The sequence below is a fragment of the Lytechinus variegatus genome, chromosome 8 (assembly GCF_018143015.1).
Source record: "Lytechinus variegatus isolate NC3 chromosome 8, Lvar_3.0, whole genome shotgun sequence".
Taxonomy (NCBI): Eukaryota; Metazoa; Echinodermata; class Echinoidea; order Temnopleuroida; family Toxopneustidae; genus Lytechinus; species Lytechinus variegatus.
Window position 1 is genome coordinate 9,530,954 of NC_054747.1, and position 22,335 is coordinate 9,553,288.

At 37.9% G+C, this 22,335-nt stretch overlaps 1 protein-coding gene across 4 annotated transcripts in view; it reads left to right on the plus strand.

The window, feature by feature from the left end:
* LOC121419942 (serine/arginine repetitive matrix protein 1-like) overlaps positions 1 to 4,105 on the plus strand; it is a 47,817-nt gene extending 43,712 nt beyond the window's left edge. For 3 of the 4 annotated variants that reach the window (XM_041614430.1, XM_041614429.1, XM_041614431.1), the window contains 3 exons: positions 122 to 359; positions 746 to 1,190; positions 2,069 to 4,105. In XM_041614430.1, the coding sequence (XP_041470364.1) occupies positions 122 to 359; positions 746 to 1,190; positions 2,069 to 3,580 (2,195 nt within the window). In that variant the 3' untranslated portion in view covers positions 3,581 to 4,105. The remainder of the gene's footprint in view (positions 1 to 121; positions 360 to 745; positions 1,191 to 2,068) is intronic. The other variant, XM_041614432.1, reaches the window with a different exon arrangement.
* The last annotated feature ends 18,230 nt before the right edge of the window (positions 4,106 to 22,335 follow it).

Here is a 22,335-nt window from a genome sequence, read left to right on the forward strand (position 1 = left end):
ATGCCTCTGGCAGTATCAGTTGTGAGTCGGGTAACTGAGTCCCTTGCGTGACCGAATTTATGAGAGGTGCTTACGTGGTTTTTTCCTTTGCTAACTCTTGCTATCCCTCGCCTCACTCGAGGTGGTGTTGCTTATCCAGACTGGGCCTACAAACCGGAGTCAAGTCCCGGCAGCCGGCAGATCCAGTTGTGGCACTTCATCCTGGAGCTGCTGCAGAAGGAAGAGTTCCGTGACGTGATTGCCTGGCAAGGTGACTACGGGGAGTTCCTCATCAAGGATCCTGATGAGCTAGCCAGACTGTGGGGAATGCGAAAGTGCAAGCCACATATGAACTATGATAAACTTAGTCGAGCACTTAGGTGAGTACTATGGAGGAGATTCACCCAGATTGTTGTAAGGAAAAATACAATGACAAGTTCTTGGACAAACCACTTTCTGAAGAAAAAAAAAACCCAGATCACTCTTCAGGTTTCGTATTGGCCTTCTGGGAATCAACTGTCCAAGTTCTGGTGTCCTTTTTTATTTTGTTCTTTCCATGCTGAATTATTGTTAAATTGTGTAATTTCAGTGGACACTCAGTACTTCTAGTATGTGTACATGTAAGTTTGAAACTGGGATTGACCTCATCATATAGCAAATTGAGTCTTTTTGTTTTCTGCCTGTTTTGCTTATTATTTATTTCTGTTTTGTGTATTTGTAAAGATTTCATTCCATTTTTTTGTTGAATCCACCTCTCCTGTTTCAGATATTACTACAACAAGCGGATCTTGAACAAAACCAAAGGCAAGCGCTTCACCTACAAGTTCAACTTTAGCAAGTTGATATTGGTGAACTACCCGGGAACTGACCTCAAATATGTGCCTCCATTCATTCCTGCCTCTCGGGGTGGAATTGGTTCCTCAACGGAAGATCCGAGCATGGATGATGAACCAAGCACACCGTCCCACCTGACGAAAGAAGGCGGATCATGCAGTGACTCCGGGGAGTCTTTGGATGGCGACGAGAAGCCAGGGAGCCGCCGCCACCGTTCCCATAGCCTGGGAGACACCGAGCCACCTTCAACCATGTCTGTTCATCCTCCCACACCTACCCATCATGCCTTGCCACCTGGTTTCAGTGAACATGATCATAGATTAGCCGGTTTGATGAGCCCTAATCTACGTCACAATTACAGTGGACCTGCCTTTCAAGTAAGGCTCTTCTTCATTCCTGCAATCTTTAAGGCATTAAAAAATTCACAAATAATTGAGAAAAGGAATCGTACAGAATTCGCAAAAATGCGTACTGATTTGCCCTTAATGATCTCTTATCATGTGAGGTCCTTGGACTAATGTGATAAAATGTCATGAATTACGAAATCTACTGTCCCTTCTCCCAGACTGTTCCTGACATAGCAGCACAGATTACTTAACATGCCTTTAGGATTCATCTTATAATTGCTTTTCAAATCATCAGCTGTTTGATTGATTTCACCCCGCACAGAAATTGAAAATTAGGGCAAGTAATCATGAAAGGTAGCATAGGCTATTCTTGCAACCAATCTAAACTGAGCAATAGTTCTTCTTTACCCATGACCTCCTGTGACACTTGAAAAGGTAGCTTTAATTTTCCTGTAGATGGTCTTACAGTAGCTTCACAGTATGTAAGATTTTACATGGAGTGTTCCAATCCATCATTGTTTTTATGTAGAAATGCCAGAGGATGGAATAGAAAGAAAAGAAGTATGACTCATCTAGAAGAACATGGCAATGTCAATTTAGAAGGGGATGTCCTTATGTATTTGAAAGAAGATTTCTCAGTCAAACATTTAAGCCTATGTAAATGAGTATTCATTATGTGGACATGATTTTTTTTTATCCAAATTTTTTTGCTTGCGCTCTTAAAATTAAGTATTTGTATGTATAGGTTGTTGCCCGTAAATACTTCCATTAGAGTTCTACTTTGTAAAGTCAGTTTGTTTTATTGAATTTCTGAACTATTTCATGACATTCTTTCTTTTTTCAGAATATTTACTTGATGACCCTTGTTACATTACATAAAACATCCTTTTCCCCTTTTACTCTTTCAGATGATGCGGCCAGCATCTATCTTCTCCCACTCTCTGCCGGCCAGTCCTTGTTATCTATCACCGCTAGCCAGTCCATCTTCAACAATGAGTCCGCTCTTATCAGCACCCGGTCACCCGCATGGCCCAGCAAGGTTCACCTACACGCCAGCAGAGATCCAAAGGGCTCATCAAGAGGCTCAAGCGCAGGCTGCAATCGCGAGGTTAGAGCACGAGCGTGTCGCTCAACTCCGTGTGGCTGATGCGCATGCCAGGGCCTTCCCTCTGTCTGTGCCGGCGTCTCCTGGCACACTGTGGCGCACGCACACAGAGAACGAAATGCGCATCAGAAATCTGGAGCTGACTGCGGCTGAGAAGTTACAGCGGCAGGAAGAGCAAAAGCGACAAGAGGAACAGAAGCGTCAGGAGGAACAGAAGCGACAGGAACAGAATCGCCAAGAACTCAAACGACAAGAACAACTTCGCCAAGAGCAACAAAACCTAGAGACGCAAAGATTACAAAAGTCTCCTGAAAAGGAAATACGTATCCCAGAAAGGCCAGTGCAGTCAGAACTATACTTGCGTAGAATGGCTGAGAAACAGGCTAAACAGGCTGAAAGACAGGCTAGCGAGCGTCGTGCCCCGCCTGCTATCACCATAGAAGACAGAACTATCACAAACTCTGCAAGTGTTAGAAAAACGCCTGAACCTGTGCCGTGTACAATTACCAGCCCTCCAGAAGAGCAACAAGAACATGTCAAGCCATGTCGGAAGACGCCTCCACCACCACTCAAAGTCGACTCAAAACAACTCCTTTTTGATATCAAGCCGCCAAGCAGTGCTCCCCCCATCAACGACAGACTAGATGCTCGACGATTTGGACCAGGATTTAGAGGAAGTCCTGGGCCACCACGCAGAGTCATTGTCCACACAAGTAATGAGAGTCGATCTGAGGAAGACCTTCTGGATGCGGACGACAGCTCTAACAGCAACCAAGAAGCAGTCCCTATCAAGCTGCGATTCAAACGCAAATGGAACCGCGACAGCTCGCGCCCACCTTCATTCGCAGAGAACAACGACACAAAGTCTCCCAAGATTTTCTTTGACTCCAGTCCCTCGTCACGCTCCTTGCCTTGCACTCCAACTCAACGATCGCAGATGGGCACATTTTTCCAGTTTCCAAGCCCGATGGAAACACAGACCGAACACGAGCCTTCTGCGTCCTCGATTCAACCTCCTAAGGAAAAGGAAAAAGAATCCTTGCGTCGTTTCAGAGACTACTACTTTGAAACCAATCACGGTACCAAGGACAGTCAGAGATTATTACAGGAGCCAGAAAAGCGTCCAAAGGAACGCGTATTGAGTATAGAATCCATCATAGCAAAATCAGAACCACTGCGCCCAGTACCAAACATGCGTAGCTCCAGTAGTGCACCTAGTATTGCCACCACTTCTAGCAGTAGCACCAGCAGTTGTAGCTCTGAACTTGATAGAAATGAGATGGACAGTGAGAAACCTGTCACATCTTCCCAATGATAGCTAGATCACAGTGTACATACACAGGCCTTAGGTATTTGTAGGAAGGCACTTTTTGGTAGAGCAGAAAGCAGGTCTACAAAGTAGCTTCCCAGCCAGCAGCATGTTCTGATACTGCAATATGTCTGCCAAGAATCATGCTTCTATATCGTCCTCTTGAGGAGGTTACCAAGTGACATATATGGGCCCACTTCCTTTGTCGTCCATCTGAGGATGCTTTCAATCAAGTTTTCATAAGACTATTTAATAGCACAAACAAGAATTATGAACAAAATGCAAAGAACGATTGTTTGGTGAGGACATTCAACTGCGCTCCCCCCTTTTTTTGTACATGTACCTCACCCACCATGCATCACAAATCAGAGGAAATAAAAGTAAACATTTGATTGTATCAAATACTTGTCTAATTTTGGAAGAAGCCCCATAATAGCATCATGATTGATAACAGGGGCCCGCCTTACGAAGAGTTGCGATTGATCCGATCATTGCAACTATGGAAAGCCAGCATAGTCATATAAAATGCATGTTTGCTCATTTAAAAAAAAAATCTAGATATGAATTCATATCCATAAATTTATTGATTTCTTTACAATTTGGTGTGTTCTCCTTTGCATACAAAGGACTTTGTGCAAATTTCCTGAAGAAATATTTATGAGATTGATGGATGTCCATATATATATATGAGATTAATCGGATCAATCGCAACTCTTTGTAAAATGTGACCCTGCATTGTGTCCAGCTAACAATCATGTCATTTTATTTAAAAATCTCATTAAATAACGTACAACATACAATTCAAATTGGAAGAAGAATTTGCTGTGGAAAAACATAAGAGAAAATGAGAATGGGGGGGGGAGCCATGCATAGGCCAGTGGCCTTTCAAAAGCTTGGTTTTAAAACAAAAACATATCCTAATAATAATTATAGAAGATTAATTACAAGGGAGAAGGTACTGAAGACATCTACAGATGTGGGTGGGTGTGTGATGAGACATTTTTTTGCCGAATCACGTTTCTTAAATGCCTTCCAAATGCGTGCTGTTAATTGGTTGAAAGTCGAGTTGCGCATGATTTTTAGAGTTGCGATCGATTGCAACTCTTTCTGCAACGGGGCCCTTTTCAGCCTTTCAAGTGCTATTAGCCCTTCATATCTCCCATCTTGAGTAGCTTATAACAGCTTATCTCCCAATTTTAGTAGCCCATAACAGCTTGTCTCCCACTTTTGGTAGCTTATGACAGCTTGTCTCCCAATTTTACTAGCTTATAACATCTTGTCTCCCAATTTTAGTAGCTTGTAACAGCTTATTATTTACAACTAGTCTCGTCAGACAGGGTCCAGGTTTAACCACATTCTTGTTTTTATGACAACGTAATATGAGTGAGCTGAAAGCATCCAATCTCAAGAACAAACGTTTAGAAATTCAATGTTTGTCCTTGCCTTCTTTTTATCCCCCCCCCCCCTGATTTTATTATTTTTATCCTTTTTTGTTTTTATTCACATCCAGTAACTTTTTATATGTGTGGCTTTTTACAAATTATGTTCACTGGTATTGCACTGTATGAGATAATTATTTTTTGACTTGAAGTTGATTCAAGAATTTCGTATATGCTTCCGCCTTTAATGGTAACTATTCATGTAACATTTATTGATGCTTGTGTTTTATTATTATTATTATTATTATCAAGATATAGAGAATAGTGTACTGTATCGATTTTTTATTCTGTCTGCATACATACGATAGGGTTTGTATATTGTGCACGTGTGTGGTATGCAGATGTCTTAAAAGTTTTAACCCTTGTTTACGAGACGTCCTTTCATTCACGGCAGAAACTCATTTCCTTGCAGCCATACCTTCAAACTTGAATTAAAGAGAAATTCCAGTAGTTGCAGTAAACACTGATTTCATGAGAAAGTCTGTAAAACAAGGCTCAATTGTCAGTATATCATCGAGGATCTAGATCTGGTACAGTTACATTAACTGAACTTTGTGAAATCTTGAAATCTACGCTGAAAAATGTTCACACCGAAGATCCCCAACACAGATAAGCGCACGTGTATAATTATTGCTTAGAGCGTCGGGCCCGACGCTCTACCCTAATCCTGTGCTTATTTCCTGATTTTTCAGCAATTACACAATTTCTTCCAGAATCCTTTGGCACATGCGTTTTATTTATACAAACAGACACTTTGGTGGTCATTTCATTGGATTCTGTACGAACTCATTTTGATATCGTTACCAAAACTAGCATTTACCTTTGAAATGGGCTATATTTTAGTTAATGATATAAAATTATTGTTTCATTGTGGGTGGCGTAACTGGCAGAGTTAGGAACTCAGGAACTATTCTAGGGTTGGTGTATATATTAAGCATTTGTTGTCTTTCGTCACAACGGTGAAGATCCAAGTTAATAGCTGCACTTGCATAAAGATTGGAGGGGTTTTTTTTTGGGGGGGGGGGCGTCTAGATCTATAATGAAATTAGGTTTTCATTTTAAGAGTATCAAAATGTTCACTCAAGAGGGAGATTTAAGGATATTTTCCTTCTTAATCTTGTTGCTCCCACTCAAAATTCTTGACTTATGAAGCCACTAGTGCTGATCCAAACGCCGATCCAAGTATACTTAATAACGGTATGAAAAAAAAATGTTATTGTCCATATATTTTCTTGACCTCTTTATACTACTGGTTCGCTTTGTTTGTTTGACTTTTTCTGAAAGCCATAGCGAGGTGAATGTTGGCCTGCGAATCTAAGTACTAGATGTAGATATAAAATTAGCAACGTATCTTTTGGAATTCACTCTGTTTTCAGCCAGCCAGAACGTAGTGTGAAAACGAAGTGGAAAGCTTAACCCCGGGAAATGGGGGGGGGGGGCTTAGCCCCACCAATTTCCCGGGGAGAAGGGCAAATCAATTTCATTCTCGCCTGCTTTGGAGTAAGTGTGGTAATCACAATAATGAACGGCATTTGATCGTTACAAGTTTGAAGTATTCCGTAGAGTTTCAAAATCCTCTTTAGCTACTTATTATGTAATCAGTCCGTGTCGATATCCATAACTAAATTAGTTAATGAAACGACTGATAACTGGTTTGCTATTCTTTATAGAAAAAGACGTCTCGTATCCAAGGGATATAACTAGTTTTAGTTTATGTATTGTCGTTTTAATCAACGCTATTATATTCCTTATTTATTTCTCTTGAAAAAAAGAGTGTTTCATGGAGAACTTGATTGTTCTGTTCTATAATGTATTTGTTATATGGCGCTGGCGTCCTCATGAAAACAGATTAAAACCCGGTGCGGAAACGGCAGAGGGTGTGTCGCGTTTGTGCATGTATTTTCACCATTGTTTCTAGAACGCAAATTATGCCAACTGCTGCTAATCGTTTATATTTATGTGATGATAAAATCTTTGTTCATAGATGCCATGTAAACGCTTCTTCACGCTGTACTTTTGATCACATGAAGCGTTCATTATTTGAATATATCAACCAATTATGTCTTCATGTTTACAAAGTTGTGTGAGTAGTATCCTATAATATTGTAAAATCAAATCATCGTGCACTGTAATTAGTGTGTGGGTGGTACTTATCTATTTGTGTATACGTAACTAGGTTAAGTATAGAGTCTGCTCTTTGATTGAAAAAAAAAGGATATTGTCCGACTTTCCTGCAGTTCCTCTCTCTTCTTTTCACTATTTTCAATCGATTTTGATCATTTCTAGTTTGAAATAACTCTATTCATCATGTCTCATATGCTGCTTTCGTTTGTGTGAATGTTGTTTTCAGCATTCCAAAATGTGGTTGTATAGTAACCATTAGCAACGCCTCCACATGATAACAGTTGCCTGTTTCCATGGTAACAAGCGGAAGAATGGCTGATTGCGTATTTGCCCTAAATCCGTACTGTATTCTCATTATAAGTGTCCTTCTTATTTCGTCCATTATTTAGATTTAAAGAGAAATTTGGCGTTGAAAATTTTAGGATTCAAAGTAGTTTGATGACCTGTCAAAACTTAAGGCTATGATGATAGTATATATATGTACATCATTGGTTTCATAAAACCTAAAAGAAAATGCCATCAGATCAGATCTATTTGTAAGGTTGGCCAGTTTCATTAAGATGTGCTACGCAACTTCCTGGACGCCCTTATTTAGCTGAAACGCGCATTGCGGAAGAGAAGGAGACTTATTGTGCAGCTCTTTTACCTCTGCGAAATAGCCTGGCACAGGAATTGCGTCACAAATCGAGAGTCGCCTATTGACATTCTATTTCCACCCCGAAGAAGTTGCATGATACATTTTAATGTTATCCTTATTAATTTACTGCTTTACGTCTTTCTTAAGACCGGGATACACTGACACCGGAACCGAATCAGCTGCAAATTCATCCGAATACGCGTATTCGGGTGGTTTCGGGAGTATTCGGTTCTCCCTCCGCGAATGCGAGAAAATTCAGGAAAGATTCGGGAACATTCAAATCCAACGAAACAATCCGAATTAGGCCGAATTCGGCTCGAATCGTTCCGAATTCATTCGGGGGAATTCGGTTTTGGTTTAACCCTGGCTACAGATATTGGTCATGAACCTCTTTCAGTTTTTTGTTTTAATAATTTAATCTTTCATAAATTCCTTCTTCTTTCCTCTCCACCCAATGACATTCCTGTCCCTTCTCTCTCGCCTCCTGTCTCTAGCATATTCTAATTCGACAACTTGTCGGACAAAACTTTGCTGAAACACGCCCGTAACTTCTTGTTTCTCGTCTTGTCCTTTTTCACGTCCACCTTCATTCTCCACGTACTCTGACCTCCTCCTTAAATCTTCCACCACCGCCCGTTATTTCACGAGCCAGTATCTTTCCCAGAATGTGAAATACGACGTGTGGCAAAGTGAATTGTAAACATAATCGCATTTTAACTCTTCAACAACTTGAATATTTCGATGATTGTTTTTTTTTCTAACAGAGAATAATTATCGTCATTATTATCATGAATTGGAGACAAAACTAATTCGAGAAATAATGCCAACAGGAAGGACATGCAAAAATTACATTTTGTCCTGCTCTAATTTTGATGATTTTAAAATTGTAAATTGGGATTTCGATTGTATTTTGCTTTCGAAAATGATCACGTGATTATCTGAACGGTTTTTAGTATTTTTGTTATCATTCTGACTTGTGCTAATTAAGAACGGGCTTCAGTTAAAAAAAAAACATATCATGACTATTTGATAACATTCGACTTAAAGAAATGTAAATTTACATAAATTTAATGCTATGCATTGATTTAATCAAAGATCATGTTGAAAATCTAATGATATAATTTGAAATGAAATTCGCGTTACGCTATTGTATGTGCATAACAACGTCAGACAAATTATATACTCTTTCGTTATGTCAAGTTAATACTTGTCAAAATTCGTATAATTTTATTTTTTGATTGTTGACTTTTATTTGGGGGTGTTAATGACAAAAGCCTGTTAAAGTATTGCAGAATTGTCGCTGATTATATATTTTTTCTGATCATGTGTAAATGGCATAATTATATCTTTCATTATTAAAGCAAATATTTGCTTGATATGGAAGGGAAATATAAATGCGATATTTTTTATCGAAAGGAATTTTCTCTTTTCTGTTAAGTTTTGTGTACAGTATGTTCTCTTCATTTTTTTAGTCACAGATTATCTTATTTTGTGTATGGAGTTATATTATTGTACATCTTTAACACATGTAAATGATATTGCCGATAAGTATAAAATTGTTGTTTATTAAACTGCAATGCCTATTTGGTAAACAAATATCTACTTTTGTGCGTTTGTTTATTTTTTATTTTTATCGGAGACTTGGGTTCGGAAAGGGGGGGAGGCTTTAAGCAAGTTCAGTTTATTCGGCTTCGCTGATCCTAGGTATTTCAGGTAGTAAAATTTGTTAAAAAAAAATTATTAGGTCATTACATTCTGCCAAACGAAGTTAAAGAGAGGACATGAATCAGCTTACAATGCGGTGGGCGGCTGGTCGCTAAGCAGCGATTTTCGCCGAACTACTTCCTCAGATTTCACCCAATGTTCAGAAGACTTGGTCGTTGAGTGAAGACGTGCAGGAATTTTATTCAGAATGCGTTAGCACGGCTATTGTATATGATGAAAATTTTGTTTAAAAGAAAATCTTGAAAAAAAATGGCAGTGGCTGGGAGCCGAAGACGCGACGCGGCGTCCCCTCTACCACTCCCAATATATATGTATAATATATATATATGTATATTTTTCGAATATTGTGTGCTCACCGAAGCATTAGATATCGGGATTTTCCTAAAAATTCAATAAAATTAACTGTGCAAGAAGGTTTGTGACAGATATCCATAGTAAGCAATTGCATTTTGTCCAATAACGTAAAAAAATAGCTTATCACATTCCACATGTTTATTCAAGTGTGAATGTTTAATTAAACACCTTTGAATCATTGAAGCATGTAAATTGGTCATGAACATAACGGAAAAGGTTGAGAAAAGATAATTTCAGTTACCAAATTAAAACATTACTTGCCAATGATATTTCAAAATCGTATTTTTCGTCTTCATTAAATGTTCATTGAATCGTGAAACGATGAATATTTTTGAAGATACTATTCCAGAAAATAACTGTCATCATATTCGATCATTTTAATCGATAGAAATGTTTAAAAATTCCAATATCAAATTTTGACTTTGTTTATTCAACCGTGAAATTTAGCCTAAAAAGTTGTACCGTCTTTTAGAAAGTACCCTTTACAAGCCTTCTGACTATTTTCCATGATGAGAATGTGGAATTCGTTCCAATGAACTGGATTCAAAGTCTTGATATTTTTATCTTGTGACTTAAAAAGTGACAAGTTTGCATTCTGCCAGTGTTCACTGAAGCATGACACAAAATACGTCCGTACCATTCACTGAGAGGGAAGCTTATATAATAAGCCAGTTCGTAGTTCCGTTCTGCGCATGATCAAAAGATTCTACGCATGATCAGAGGAAGGTAATTTGTACTAGTGACATGGTGGTTTAAAATCTAATGAGATAAGCACCAACTTCATGTCTTGATTATTCATATATTCTCTTGAATTGTGGTTTTTATTTACATTCACAAAAAACAACAATGCGTCCACGGACGACTGGTATTTCACAGTTTGCCAAGTACACTGTGCAACATGCTATGATATGATCATTCAAAGTAGCAACAAAATTACCTTGATAAAGTGTTCATTGGTGTGCTATTCTAGTCACCAGGTCTATTCAATTTCTTCATCCTGCTGTGTAAGGCAAGTTTACGTAATATATTGCTTTGAAATCTGCCTATCTTAAAGAAATGAAAGGTCATTTGACCAAAATTGTCCATGAAGTAACTACGAACTGGTCTATATTACCTACACGCTCATATAAAGATATATTAAAAACTCCCGGTGGTTCGGAAATTGTGGATGTTTGTTTAATGGGGACTTGCTTTTTTGTTGTGTATAGAGCTCGCGTTGTGACCATGAATTAGGTCCTTTTCCTTAACGAGTATAATTATTTCTGATAAGGCCGTTCTTCTAATTAATGCATATTTTTCCCCCCATATTGACCTCGCCTTATCATGTCTAATGAGTATCCCTTTTAAATTTAGAAACGACGAGTGATTATTTTTTCTTCTCCCAATCAGATACGGCTTCTGTGATAATTTTCAAGATGAAGCTCAGGCGGGCGTTGGTGCTTCATAAGGCTGTTCGTAAAGCTAGGGTGACATGGGAAACGAATCGGCTGCGAATCCATCCGAATACACGTATACGGATGGTTTCGGGGGTATTCTGTTCTCCGGCCCTTCGCGAATGTGAGAAAATTCAGGAAGGATTTGGGAACATGGAGGAATTCGGCTCGATTTGAAATGCTCAAAACCGGCCGAATACCCTCCAAAGTACTTGCGAATGTGGCCACATCAAATTTCATTCAGGGTGTATTTGGATGACCGTGATATTCGGGTGGATTAGGGGAAGCATTTGGAGTATTCTGGGCAGATTCGGATTTATTGGTATCATTCGGGTTGTTATACGGCTGTAATCGGAGCAATCGGGTCACATTCGGTTCGATTCTAGCCACTATTCGGCGATTCTGCGCTAAATCGTGATTTATTCGGGTCCGTTTCGTCTCTATTCGGGGAGCTCCCCGAATGAGATAATGACCCGGGGGGCCACTTCCATTCACGAGTGGATACCATGCGCGACCATGAGGTCTCGAAAAGCACCCTAAACACGTAATTTCCATATTTTGAAAATGCACCCCTTAACAAGTATTGGCATGTGAAACCCTACCCTTAGCAAGTATTGGAAACAAAACGATACTCTTGGCAAACTTCCCTGAAATGAACCCCTAAACAAGTACAGGAATGTTTTATTGTTACGGGTCCTTCGGTCGTCGGCCTTACCTTATTTGGTTTAGTACGACCCCACCTTTTACACCTCGCGCAAATCGGACTCTAAACACGTAGTGCTGGGGCAAAAAGGACATCCTTTATAAAACATTTTAATTTTGTTTTATCATCTCCTCAAATTAGACCCTAAACACGTAATTTTTCTAGTGAAATAGATACCCTTTTTTCATTATTTTTGTGTTTTTGACACCCTAATCACGTTACGTACGTAACGTGCCCTATCGTGAAAAAGACATCCTTTTTACGTGTTTTTTTGGTCGCGCATGGTATCCACTCGCCAATGTAAGTGGCCCCCCCCCCCCGGGATAATGACCAGGTTCCGAATCCATCCAAATCATCTCTTATTCGGACAGGATCAGTCCGAAATCATTCGGGAGAAATCGGATCTGGTGGGTGTTTCATAAAGCTGTTCGTAATTTACGAATGGCTTTAAGAACGATTGGTGATCCTTTCTTGTGGTAGATTCGTTGGCGATGGTTTAGAGCGTATAAAAAGGATCACCAGTCGTTCCTAAAGTCGCTCTTAATTTACGAACAGCTGTCTGAAACGGACCCCTGGTGTGAGCCCTGACTTAAAGAGCAAACTCGACCTGAATAAAAGTTCATTGTAAAAATAGCAAAAAAAAATAAATTAATAGGCCTATTGGTGAACTAAGGTTTGAGGAAAATCCATAAGAAGTTAAGAAAATTGTATTTTTTCCATTAATGACGTTATATGTACGAGCAGCTTCCTATAAATATTATGTTAAAGGACAAGTCCACCCCAACAAAAGCTTGATATGAATAAAAAGAGAAAATTTCAACAAGCATAACACTGAAAATTTCATCAAAATCGGATGTAAAATAAGAAAGTTATGACATTTCAAAATTTCGCTTCATTTCACAAAAACAGTTATAAGAACGAGTCAGCTACATCCAAATGAGAGAGTCGATGATGTCATTCACTCACTATTTCTTTTGTTTTTATTGTTTGAAATATGAAATATTTCGATCATGTGAAATGAAGTTTCATTCCTCCCTGAACACGTGGAATTCCATTATCTTAACATATTGTGCTTCAGGCAAGGAGGTCCTAATCATCAAATTCGTAACAATTGAGATATTGTATAATAATATTCAAACAATAAAAAACAAAAGAAATAGTGAGTGAGTGACATCATCAACTCTCTCATTTGGATGTAACTGGCTCGTTCATATAACTATTTTGTTAAAAATAAGCGAAACTTTGAAATGTCATAACTTTCGTATTTAACATCCAATTTTGATGAAATCTTCAGCATTGTGCTTGTCTGATTTTCCTCTATTGATTCAAATCAACATTTTTCTGAGGTGGACTTGACCTTTAAGTAATATGAAAAGCTTAAAAAGTTTTTAATGGTTCGTGACGACTTTCTTTTTTTGGCATGTGGTGTGAAATGATTTGTCTATTACTCAAGATACAATAGAATTTATTTTCAATTTTCTGATAAAATAACATATCAGTGATTTTTTTTACCATACGGTATAGGGGAAATTTGCTCACATATATGACGTCACAAATGAAATAATTAAAATTCTGATATTTCTATTTTTTTAATGGATTTTCCTTCAGACTTTAGTATTTTTCCTGCTATTTTTACGAAAAATGTTTTGTCAGCGTGAATTTCCCATTTAAGGGGCTACTACGGTCTAAAAAATAATTATATTTTAATAAAATAGAGTAAAATTCACCAAGAAAAGCCCTGAAAATGTCATCAAAATCTGAAAACAAAATGACGAAGTAACTGAATTCTTGAAGGTCAAGTCTACCTCAGGAAATGTTGATTTGAATCAATAGAGAAAAATCAGACAAGCAAAATGCTGCAAATTTCATCAAAATCGGATGTGAAATAAGAAAGTTATGACATTTCAAAGTTTCGCTTGTTTTTAACCAAATAGTTATATGAACGAGCCAGTTACATTCAAATGAGAGAGTCGATGGCGTCACTCACTCACTATTTCGTTTGTTTTTTATTGTTTGAATTATACAATATTTCATTTTTTACGAATTTGATGATTAGGACCTCCTTGCCTGAAGCAAAAATGTTAAAATAATGGAATTCCACGTGTTCGGGGAGGAATGAAACTTCATTTCACATGACAATGACAAGAAAATCAAAACATTTCACATTTCTTATAATAAAATACGAAAGAAATAGTGAGTGAGTGATGTCATCAGTTCCCTCATTTGCATACCGACCGAGATGTGCATATCACTGGTTTGTGAAATGAAGTGAAACTTCAAAATGTCATAACTTTCTTATATTACATCCGATTTTGATGAAATTTTCAGTGTTATGCTTGTTGAATGTTTCTCTTTTTTATTCAAATCAAGTTTTTGCTGGGGTGGACTTGTCTTTTAAGAATAGCGATACTTTCTGAATTAGTTATATGCACGCCGTTGTGAATTTACCTTTACCATATATTGTGTTAGTAAATGAATTCATAGTTGTTTCCTACTTTCATGTGTGCACGATAATGTCTTCCTTAAAACAAAATTAGTTGCCGGAATGAATACTTTACGTATCAAATGAAACGCCAATCCGATATGCAATTCAAAAATAGAAAATAATAAATGGGGACATGACATAATATCCACTTGCTCATTGCGTATTTACGAAGACATGCAAAGAACCGTTTCATCAAAACAAGGCAAAGCTTTAGAAATGTCATAAATTAAACATTAGTTTTTCCTTCTCCGACTCTGATGAAATCTGTCAGTGTTTGTGTGTTTGATTTTCCCTAAAACCATATCCATGACAAAAAGTTTATTATAAAAATAGTAATAGAAAATATTGCCGAAAGTTTGAGAAGTTATTAGAAGTTTGATTATTAGATTTGTGACGTCAAATTCTAGCAGCTTTCCTTCATATCATTTTGTTTTTAATTAATTATGAAATATCATTTTCTCAGAAAATTGAAAATGGTTTCACTGTACCTTCAGTGTATCAATAGAGAAACATTTCACACCTAGTCCTACAAAGAAAACAAAAACCATTACAAAAAAAAAGAAATAATCTGTGGCGGAGCCGGAAGGCAAGCGTGATGGAGCCTGAAACCTATATTCACATTTTTATTGAATGCCCCACTATTAAATGTATATGGGAGGAAACTCTGAAGGTTATCAACCAGAAAACTAATAAGAGGTTAATTGTCTCTGCATTTGAGAAAATGTTTGGTTTACTTTCTGATAAATTTATTACATATTTATTTCTTTTGCTTAAGTACTATGTTTACATTTGTAAATTACAGAACAAACCACCTAACTTTGAAGGATATAAATGTTATGTAAAAACCAACAAAGACATTGAATATTCTATTGCTAAGAAAAATAACACACTTTCTTGTCACTTCAAAAAATGGAGATTCCAGTTTTGATCACCCCTATCATGCCTGTATTGTATATGCTTTCCAAGATAATTCAAGTTTGATTTATTTTTTTTCAAGTGATTAGAGCTGATGTGAAATATGATAATTTATCAAAAGGCTGCCTTTTTATTTTCCCTTTTCCTTTTTTTTCTTTTTATTTCCTTTCCTTTTTTTAATGATATGTTTTTTGTGAATCTGTTGATGGCTTGTGATTGTTTGTGATTTGTTTTGATTTGTTCAAAAAAACATAAATAAAGGGCAAGCGTGATGGAGAGGGGAGGGGGGGAGGGGGGTAGAAACATCGTTTCATTTTCAATTGTTATGAGGCTAGGTGAGGCGGGGGCGCGGCCAAACGTATTATCCTTTGGGGGTTAATGTGCTTTTGGGTAATATTTTCGCCATGAGATTATAATCTATGCACCGCAAAAACTGTGGTGTTAACCGGTGTAGATAGAGGACCACACCAGTTATTTTACACCGGTGTTAGATTGGTGGTGTTAGTTTTACACCTATAGGTGTTATTACAACACCTATGGTTGTTACATTTACACTCTTTGGTGTTATGTTCAATCTCTAGGGTGTTATTTTAACACCTCAGGATGTGGTCCTCTATTAATACCAATTGGTGTCACTAGTTTTAACACCACATTTTTACAGTGTGTGATGTCGTTGTGTGTTTTGTAGTTTTTAAGTTGAACAAAGCCTTCATTGAAGTGATTTCTGATTAATGTTATATATTCAAATTTTTTACGCGGTTCTGAAAAAAAAAATCAAATTTGAATGACTAAAACTCGCTGTTTTTTAATCAATTATGGGGCTAATTAGGTCATACTGTTAAAATTGCCTCCCGCGCGAGATGTGAGCGCTAATCGCGAGCTCAAACTTTTGGGCATATCAATAAGAAGTGAAAATTAAACATTCGGAACCGTTCTCGTAATCATGAAGAAGATGTGTATCTAACCAAAGAATTAACGCGAGCATCACGAAGCTCGAGATGAAAATTTATGATATTCCAACCAGAAAACCGGACAATCTAAGCATTTTTATAACTAGAAATAGGGTAAGTACCTTACTACATAACAACTGAGGCGAGCGCGTAGCTCGATAAAAAAAGTGATTTTCTAACCTGAAATGTAAATGTTGTACTTTAAAAGAGTATTTGATTTCAAAACGGGCACATTTCTTAAAAAAGAAGTATTTTCCCTTTTGAAAAGGGGCATTTTTACCTACGGGGATTTTTTTTATAATCAGCAGAAGCTGTTAAAATGACATCCCCCCTAAAAAAAAGCCCCTTATCTGCAGTTTATCAACATGTGACTAACAGCCAGTCCCCTACATTCTAATCGATTCGTTCGGTCAGGTAGCATTATCGCTCAGAGAAAACAAAATTAAGATGTTTGATCCACTCGCCAATTCTTGATGCAACTGCTCTGACCACAACACGCACACATGTATCCTCCGTTGAAACTATTGCATATCATCCTGTTATTTCTAATCAGGGCTGCATAAGCTGGTGGGGGGGGGGGGGGTGGGGGCTTCAGCCCCCCCACTTTTTTCCAAAACCATGTACAAAAACCTACAAATTACCATAGGATTGTGATTTTTTTTGCATGGTCAGCCCCCCCCCCCCACTTTGAAAGCCGTTCCGCGGCTCCTGCTAATTACAACAGCTTTTCCGCTCCAAAAATAAATTAATTTCATTTTTGGACTAACGAACCTTCGGCTTAAAAAACCCCAACTTATTTGTTTTCGGTCTAACCTTTGGAATTACGAATCTCATTGCGTTTTCGGACCAAAGAACCTTCGGACTAACGAACCTTATTTTGTTTTCGGATTAACAAACCTTCGGAATAACGAACCTGCGGAATAACGAAAGTAACCCACAGCAGACGATGGCCTGTACGATACTGAAGAAGAGTTGATTAGAGTAGTCTTGATACAGAAATTGTGTGTTTGATATAATCACCACAGAAATGCACTTCGTTGGGTTAGAAAAATAAAAGAGATAAAGAAAAAGAAAGGGGTAACGGTCAAATTTGAACTTCCGCAAAGCACGCTCTCTTTCTTGAAAGAAGATGGTGCATGTCAGTCAGACAACCGACTTTTTTATTTTCCCTTTTAGTTTTTCTCAAAAAAGGTCTCTTACTCGGGTGAGGTCTCTCTTATCGACTGCTATCTTTTATTCATGCGTATTTATGCGTAGTTTCTTTTCATCCTCGTATCCTTCCGGATTTAATGAAGCTCTCTCGATCTCCTTTTTTCTTCAAACCCATGCATTTTAAACGGGATTTTAAAGCAGATTACAAATAAGGATGAGGGGCTGTCAGCCATAATTTATGTCAAACAAACTTATATGCTCTTAGGCTGTTATCTAAATCCATGACTCTTGTTTGTGTGTGTGTGCGTGTACGTATTATAATATTAGGTCTATATTAATATTTTTTCACTTTTACAAACCTCTTTCATTTATCCTTGTAGAAGTATGCTTGGCCCAAAAGTTTTCATCGTGTTCTTTCATATTTTTCTTCTATAATGTGTTATGTTTCGTTCACCAAATTAACACAAAGGACAATCCTTTTTGGGAGGGGTTTGACAAAATTCACCTTCATTCGGAAGCCCGTACTTGCTTAGGGTTTTAATTCAGGGAATACTTGCCAAGAGTGTCATTTTGTTTCCAATACTTGTTAAGGGTAGGGTTTCACACGCCAATACTTGTCAAGGGGTGCATTTTCAGAATATGGAAAATACGTGTTTAAGGTGCTTTTCGAGACCCCATGGTCGCGCATGGTATCCACTCGTCAATGGAAGTGCCCCCCCCCCCCCTCGGGTTCGGGAGTAACCATTCCCCCCCTTTTTTTGGGGGGTGTCAATTTTTTTCTTGACAAACCAGCATACCCACTTGAAAATTCTTTCCCTTACTTTATACACACACACACACACAGTGGTGTTCAAACGTTTGTGAACCTCACCAGGGTGCACTCTTATTAAAAAGGTTGGGCCAAAAAGGGCCCAATTTCTAACCACCACTGGGCAACATACTGTCCACACAACTATTGGTTAAAATCTGTCAAATTCGGGTCATCAAAACTAATAATTGGGTAATAAATTTGCTCAATTGGATAATAATTGCCCAGAATATTTTTTACCAACATGCATTACCCAAAACAGTGGACAGTATGTTGCCCAACATTGTGTGTTAAGATTCTGCCATGTTTTAGGTATTTAATTATGACGTCATGTGATGAACTCTTACATTAATTCAATAAAGTTTGTATTTCTGCATGGGCTCGCCGAACACTGTAGGGTTGCTGTCTACACCGTGGGGGGGGGGGGGGGACTTCCATTCACAAGTGGATACCATGCGCGACCATGAGGTCTCGAAAATCACCCTACACACGTAATTTCCATATTCTGAAAATGCACCCCTTAACAAGTATTGGCATGTGAAACCCTACCCTTAACAAGTATTGGAAACAAACGATACTCTTGGCAAACTTCCCTGAAATGAACCCCTAAACAAGTACAGGAATGTTTTATTGTTACATGTCCTTCGGTCGTCGGCTTTACCTTATTTGGTTTAGTACGACCCCACCTTTTATACCTCGCACAAATCGGACTCTAAACACGTAGTGCTGAGGCAAAAGGGTCATATATACTTTAAAACATTTTAATTTTGTTTTATCATCTCCTCAAAATAGACCCCAAACACGTAATTTTCCTAGTGAAATAGATCCCCTTTTTCGTTATTTTTGTGTTTTTGACACCCTTATCACGTTACGTACGTAACGTGCCCTATCGTGAAAAAGATTTTTTTTTTACGTGTTTTTTTGGTCGCGCATGTTATCCACTCGCCAATGTAAGTGGCCTCCCCCCGGGCTGTCTACATTCACCACTTAGCTCTCTCTCTCTTATAGGTGATCCCTCCACTTTTTGTGAGATTCCTAAAATCCACCGTGGAACAAGTCCGGCGAGTTAGAGATTGAAGATAAAGTTGGAGCGGTAGTCATGAATTTTATCTAAGAAGAATTAAAGAAGAGAGATTTGAGAAGCAGATTATTATTCACTTCAGATGGAAAACCAGGGGGCGTTTCATGAAAGGACTTGTCGGATGTTTTATCCGACAAGTCCCATTTTATCCAACAGTTACCATAGGAACAGTGCCTCTCAGCCAATCAAAATCATGAAAAGATGTCAGGGCCCTGTTGTGCAAAGAGTTACGATTGATCCGATCAATCGTAACTCTATGGAAATCCATCAGTGTCATAATTTTTTCTACGAAAAAATTTGCACAAAGTCCTTTTTTATGCAAAGAGAAGGGCAGTGAATTTTCAAGAAAACAATGAATGCATGAATATACATCACAGCTAGAAAATATTTTGAACAAACATGCATAATAGATGTTGACGTTGCTGGCCGTCCATAGTTGCAATTGATCGGATCAATCGTAACTCTTTGTACAACAGGGCCCAGATCTGACAATTTGTCGGATGAAAATATTGATGAAACGCTCCCCAGGTGGGTGTTTCATAAAGCTGTTCGTAAAGATACGAATGACTTTACGCTGCCGCTACGCACGACTGGAGATACTTTCTTAATTGTGCTATGTGATATTCATATGTCATTGAGTTATGACTTAAAGGGGAAGTTCACCCTGGCAAAAAGTTTATTGTAAAAATAGCAGAAAAAATAATAAAAAATATTGACGAAGGTTTGAGAAAAATTCATCAAATAATTAAAAAGTTATTAGAATTTCAATTATTTGACTTGTGACGTCATATGCGAGCAGCATTCCTACATGGCGAATGGTAAAAAATCAATGAAATGTCATTTTCTCAGAAAATTGAAAATGGTGTTTACTGTACCTTTTGTATATCAATAGACAAATCATTTCACACCCGATCATGAATAGAAAACAAAATTAAGTCACCAGCAACCATATAAAATTTGAAATTCATGCATTTTATATTACATAACACACGGGACAGCTGCTCGTTTACGACGTCACAAATCCAAAACTTTGAACTCTAATAACTTTCTTATTCTTTAACGGATTTTCCTCAAACCTTCACCAATATTTTTTACTATTTTTTATGCTATTTTTACAACAAAGTTTTCTTCAGGGTGGACTTCCCCTTTAAGAACATGTTCCAGTCGAGTCGTGCGCCAAGTCGTTCGTAAATTTACGAACAGCTTTATGAAACACCCACCAGGGGCCCGTCTTACAAAGAGTTGCGATTGATCCGATCAATCGCAACTATGGAAAGCCAGCAAAGTCAACATAATGCACGTTTGCTCAAAAATGTTCTCTACATATGAATGTATATCCATTGATTTCTTGACAGTTTGGTGCTCCTTATTTTGCAAATTTCCTGTACAAAAAATTGTGGCACTGGTGGCTTTCCATATAGAGTTACGATTGATTCGTAACTCTGTGTAAGACCGGGCCCAGATTGATGAGACCATTAATGATGGAGTAGTGCATTTTTTTGCTGGGGTTCCCTCTGCATAGGCCTATGCACTCTTTGCCGGCCGGTGCCCCTCATCTTTTAAAACACATCATCGTTTTCCTTCACACTCAAAATGATTGCTTTCCTACTTTCCAGTTCTTCCCTTCTTCCTTCAATCAAACATTATTACTTACATCATCTACTCGTCCATCACAAAACCCTTCTCATTCTTTCTCCGTTTTCCCCAGTTCATAATTTCCCGCCCGCGTCCTCCGCATGTGTGTGTATTTGAGTTTTGTCAGACGTGTTTCAATCAGATATGATTATTTACGTCTGGGACCGACATTTAACGTCACCATCCGAAAGACGTGACCAGGGTTCGAACCTCGAACTTCTGCATCAATTTGTAACTTCCCCACGTAGCTTGGATTACAGGCGCACGCCACAACGCCATTAGTCTTGTTTTCAGTCATTCTTTCTTTAAAAATAGAACATTACACTATCTCACATTTACTGACCTAATCTAATCATTTACTGATCTAACAGGCCTCTGTGAACGATTTTTTTTTCGCTGGGGGTGCTGAAATAAATTTGACAAGTAAAAAAAAACAAAAGGTTTCACTACAAAATTAAGGTCATTTGGGTCCCGAGAAATTTGACAACCAAAAAAGAAAGAAAGAAAAAAAAATGGGGGAGCAACTGCCTCGATACGCCCCCTCCCCGGCTATGGATATGATATGGAGATAAAGGAATGGAAATGTGTTTTAAGTAAAATGTCTTTTGTTTTCCAATTTGATATAAACCTATTTTAAAGCAAGGACTGGGATGAAATCTTCAGGATATAATCGTTGTCTGTTGCTCCTTTATATCCAATCCCTAAAAGATGAGCTGAGAGTAGAAGGGAAAAAAAATCATCACGAATAGGGGGCGCTAGATATATTTGATATTAATATTAATATTTACATTTTCACAGATTCTGGTGGTCAAAAAAATCAAAATCAAACGGCCACTACAAGTTTGTAAGATTAGAATTTTGAATGATACTCAAGGATGGTTCACAGTATTAATCCTTCAAAATTAACTAAAGACAATACAAGCGTTATGAAACATTTCTTCGTTTTTGTTTAGTTTATTCCCCCTTTTGAGACATTCTTCCTTTTCTTACATGTAATCATTTACATTGCCCTTTCCTCCGTGCACTCCCCCAATTACTTATTTCTTTCCCTCTCTCACACATCTTCACCCATAACCACACATACATCCTATTATCCCATTTTTTTTTAATTCATTGCCCCTACTCACATTAATCACCTCCCCCTCCTTACTGCCTTTGACCTCCCCCCCCCCCCCGCGACAATTTTCTCTTTAATGTCCTCTTGGTTTAGATGACATAAAAAAAAATTACTGTATTTCTTATTTTACATTGGCACAATATTACTAAAGCTTCATAGACCCACATGAACATATCCTTCCTTCCTTTTCCCATAATTACCAT